This window comes from Gekko japonicus, unplaced genomic scaffold (assembly GCF_001447785.1).
Source record: "Gekko japonicus isolate JY-2015 unplaced genomic scaffold, Gekko_japonicus_V1.1 scaffold3023, whole genome shotgun sequence".
Classification (NCBI taxonomy): Eukaryota; Metazoa; Chordata; class Lepidosauria; order Squamata; family Gekkonidae; genus Gekko; species Gekko japonicus.
In genome coordinates, this window is record NW_015177105.1 from 1992 (window position 1) to 6373 (window position 4382).

The window sequence follows — 4382 nt, forward strand, 5'->3', positions numbered from 1 at the left end:
ATGACGTGTTGATCGCAGGAAAGTCTGAAAAAGAACTATTGGTCTGGGTAAAAGAAGTACTGGAACGTTTCCGGGATGCTGTGCTGAAAGTAAAACGGTCTAAGTGTACACTGGGTGTTAACAGTGTGGAGATTTTGGGTTTTTGAATAGATGAGAAGGGAGTACACCCCACTGGCACAAAGGTGGCGGCTATTCAAAATGCCCCCAGGCCAGTCAGTAAAAAAGAGCTCCAGTCATTCCTAGGACTGCTCAATTTTTACCATGCGTTTTTACCACACAAGGCATCAGTGGCAGCACCCTTGCATGCACTTTTACACAAGGACACAAAATGGAAGTGGGGCCAAGCCGAGGAAAAGGCTTTTACAGGTGTTAAAGAACTATTAATGTCTAATGATGTGTTGACTCACTACTACGAGCAAAAGCTACTGATCTTAGCTGCAGACGCTTCACCTTTTGGAGTAGGCGTTGTTTTAAGCCATCTGATGCCTGTTGGAAGTGAAGCGCCTATCGCTTTTTACTCAAGGTCTCTATCTTCATTAGAACGGAACTATGCCCAGATAGATAAGGAAGGTCTGGCATTGGTAGCAGCTGTCAAAAAGTTCCATGATTTTACTTTTGGTAGGAGATTTGTGTTGGTCACAGACCACAAGCCGCTACTGGTGTTTTTTGCGCCCGATAAGCGAACACCGGCCATTGGGCACGTGGATGTGCTCAGCCGCTGCCCCTTGCCCGACCATGGGACAGACCCAGCCCCGGCATGTGAGGTGTTAGCAATTGACGAGCTCCCTCGGGCACCAGTCTCCTCTAAAGAAATCATGGTGCTGACAGCTAAGGACAGCGTGTTGTTCCATGTCCTAAGCTGGGTGTGGAGGGGGTGGCCGGTAGGGAGCCTGGAGCCTGAGTTCAAGCCTTACCGAGCCCGCCAAAAAGAGCTGTAAATTTCCAAAGGCTGTGTATTATGGGGAAACTGGGTGGTGGTTCCCAACAAGCTCCGGGAGAGAGTGCTGGAATCCCTGCATGAGGGACACCTGGGAATGGTACACATGAAGGCGCTAGCAAGGGGATACGTATGGTGGCCTGGGCTAGACACCGAAATTGAGGAGTGGGTACGGGTGTGCATGCCATGCCAACAGGCAAGACCTGAGCCTCCACAGGCTTCCCCTCAGAAGTGGGAATCTACGGGTAAGCCATGGTCTAGGCTACATCTAGATTTTGCGGGGGCCGTACAAGGGCAAATGTTCTTAATTATTGTGGATGCCTGGTCTAAGTGGTTAGAGGTGGTGCATATGCACTCGGCCACTTCTATAGCAGTCATTCATGCGCTACACTGGCTTTTCACAACACAGAGACTGCCGGACGTATTAGTGAGCGATAACGGGCCCCAGTTTACTTCCCAGGAGTTTGCCCAGTTCCTCTCAGACAATGGCATCCGCCATGTTACCTCTGCCCCATTCCATCCCGTGTAAAATGGGCAGGCAGAGAGAATGGTCCGTACAACCAAAGAGGCTCTGAATAAAATGTATGAAGGTGACTGGAGTGTAAAGCTGGGCTCTTTTCTTTTGCGGCAGCACACCACCCCCTGTAGTGCCACAGGCCGTAGTCCGGCTGAGTTATTAATGAGTTATTTGCAGAGCGCAAAGAGACACAAACGAAGGTGTGCATGTATGAAGGGACAAAGTTTTCGCCAGGAAATATGCTGCTGGTCATTCTTGGATTCCTGGGGTGGTGTGCGAAACGATCGGCACAAGAATGTATGTGGTAGAGCTGGCTAATGGCAGGAAATGGCAGCGCCACGTAGACCAGTTGAGAAGGAGATGGGCGAAAGACAGCTCTGACTCTCCGACAGCTGAGTTTCCAGAACATGAGTGTGTGTTCCGACCTCCCGACTTGGAGGTGAGTACTGAAGTACCCAGTACTGTCCCCAAAACAGGGCAGACCCCTGGGTTCGAAGCTGCAACCCCAGACATACCTGACCCAGTCATTATGAAGCCCCTAAGTGACCCACAGTTAAGTTTGCCTCCTGAACCTGCACAGCTCCGCAGGTCTCAGTGTGTGCGGCGAGCGCCATCATACCTAGGTGATTATGACTGCCACGATTTGCATTGTAATGACTGACGGATGTATATTATTGGAAAACGGTGAGTGTGTGTTTAAAAATGTTGTGTTGTCTTAACTTAGGGGAGAGGAATTGTAGTAAATTGAAAAGGCTTACATGAATCGCTGTATTGACTCCCCATGTTAAGCTCAAGCCCGAGTAAGGGTCCTCCGAACCGACATTGCTATTGGTCGCTTCACAACAGCGACCAATCAGGACTGCACCAGTTGCCTGCGAGGGAAAGACTCTAATTGGACGTTATCCGCACAACCTCATTGGTTGTTTATTGTACAGAGGCGTGGCTACGTTAGCCCGGGAATGTTTAAAAGGAGCCTAACTCCCAATGTTAAACTGTTCTGGTTATGACTTAATCAAGCGCTTGTTCGAACCTTCAATAAAGCTGTTCACTTTTGCGGAAATCACTCTCCGGATCTTTGTTAGCGGCGATCTAACAATTAAGACCTCTTTTTTTGTATTGAAGAGAAGTTGACCTCCTTTCATGCACAGGCTCTCTGGCTGCAACTGTCTCAGTCTCTGGTCCTTCTGATTTTCTCCTTAACAACTCTTCCAGCATATCCATTTTACTGGTTCGTTTGTTAAGCTATAACTGTCTCTGTTGTAAAGAGGCATTGATCTCCTATCATTTTAGCTAAGTTAGCTCTTGAGATTCTTCCAGTACTTGCCACAGTTGGAAGATTGGGAGGACAGGAATCAGAAAAGGGTTTCTACATTGATAGATAAAACCTCCCCTGCTTTACTATCTGAAAGCTTCTCTTGCTCTACAAGTGGCTGCACAGCAGAGGAATTGGGAGAGTTTATGTCTCCCAGCTGCTCCAGCAGGCTAACTATTTTCGGTAAGAGGGAAATTTTCACTTACATTTCCAACGTTTAACAGGTCGTCTACACGGAGTTGTTTTGAAGACTTGTGGTAGGTAGTCAGGGAGGAGTCAGCATCTGAGTTATTTCTGGTCCTTTTATTACTTTTGTTGTTCTTCGTTGTCTGCCGCATCCTCAGGGAATAGGCCCAATGGTTTATCACTCCTTATCATGTAAACCTTCCAGGGAGATTTATAACTTCAATTCCCTTGTACAGCAGACCTTCAGAGCAGGCTCAGTGACTGCCCAAGTTTATATGCGAAGCACTTTCAGTTTTCACAATTTGGTTAACAATAAAACAATCTTTCTTTGGCTTGTAATCAGGGAGCTCGTAGTAAGCATTCAAGCCGGGCATTGCCCTGATCACCATATGATTCACTGATTCCTTCATGTTTATGGCAAAGTGAAGAGGATTAAAAGTGCACAGAGCCTCAGGCATATGGGTATGATATAGTTTACACTGCTGTACACTGGAGACCTCTGTGTGTGTACAGTGGGATCTAGCAGCAACTCTGGGGAAAGCAGTCTGGAATTAGGAAAGGGAATCAATTTCACCAAAACACCCAGAATGAAAGTGTTTCCATGCCTTGCTAATGCAGCAGAAAGAATACTGCTCACATGAAAGAGGTTATCATTCTCCTAAATCTGTTTCAAGCTGGGGATATGGTTATGGCTTCCCTACCTTATAATGAGAACACAGTCACTACATTCTGATCTGGAGGGAATTTGGCAGAAACGTAATGCAGGATTGATGTACCTTTTATATTAGGAGAATTCCAGATAATTATACTTCAGGAGGGAACCTAATTGAGCTAGGTCATATCCAGCCCTGATTCATGTGGTTGCAATGCAAGCAACATAAATTCTTGTTATTGACTGATTTGTTAGTGAGCACTGTGCAAGAAAGCTGGTAGCAACATAAATTCTTGTTATTGACTGATTTGTTAGTGAGCACTGTGCAAGAAAGCTGGTATAGGTTTTCCTCATATAATCTCACAGAACATATTTGCATTAATTATTAGCATACTGTACATGCTCAAGATCCTACAAGCTAGGCTTCAACAGTACGTGGATAGAGAACTACCAGAAGTACAAGCTGGGTTTCGAAGAGGTAGAGGAACTAGAGATCAAATTGCCAACATTCGCTGGATTATGGAGAAAGCAAGAGAGTACCAGAAAAATATCTACTTCTGCTTCATTGACTATGCTAAAGCCTTTGACTGTGTGGATCACAACAAACTATGGCAGGTCCTTAAAGAGATGGGAGTACCAGACCACCTCACATGTCTCTTGAGAAACCTGTATAAGGGCCAAGAAGCAACAGTTAGAACCGGATATGGAACAACTGATTGGTTCAGCATAGGAAAAGGAGTACAACAAGGATGTATATTGTCACCTTGCTTATTTAATA

General features: G+C 46.0%; 1 protein-coding gene across 1 annotated transcript in view; it reads left to right on the top strand.

The window, feature by feature from the left end:
- Positions 1-1749: 1749 nt before the first annotated feature.
- The window catches only part of LOC107124788 (ATP-binding cassette sub-family A member 8-B-like), a 49472-nt gene continuing 46839 nt past the window's right edge, over positions 1750-4382 (top strand). Inside the window, exon 1 of the mRNA XM_015428297.1 lies at positions 1750-1893. Coding sequence (XP_015283783.1) covers positions 1750-1893 — 144 coding nt within the window. The remainder of the gene's footprint in view (positions 1894-4382) is intronic.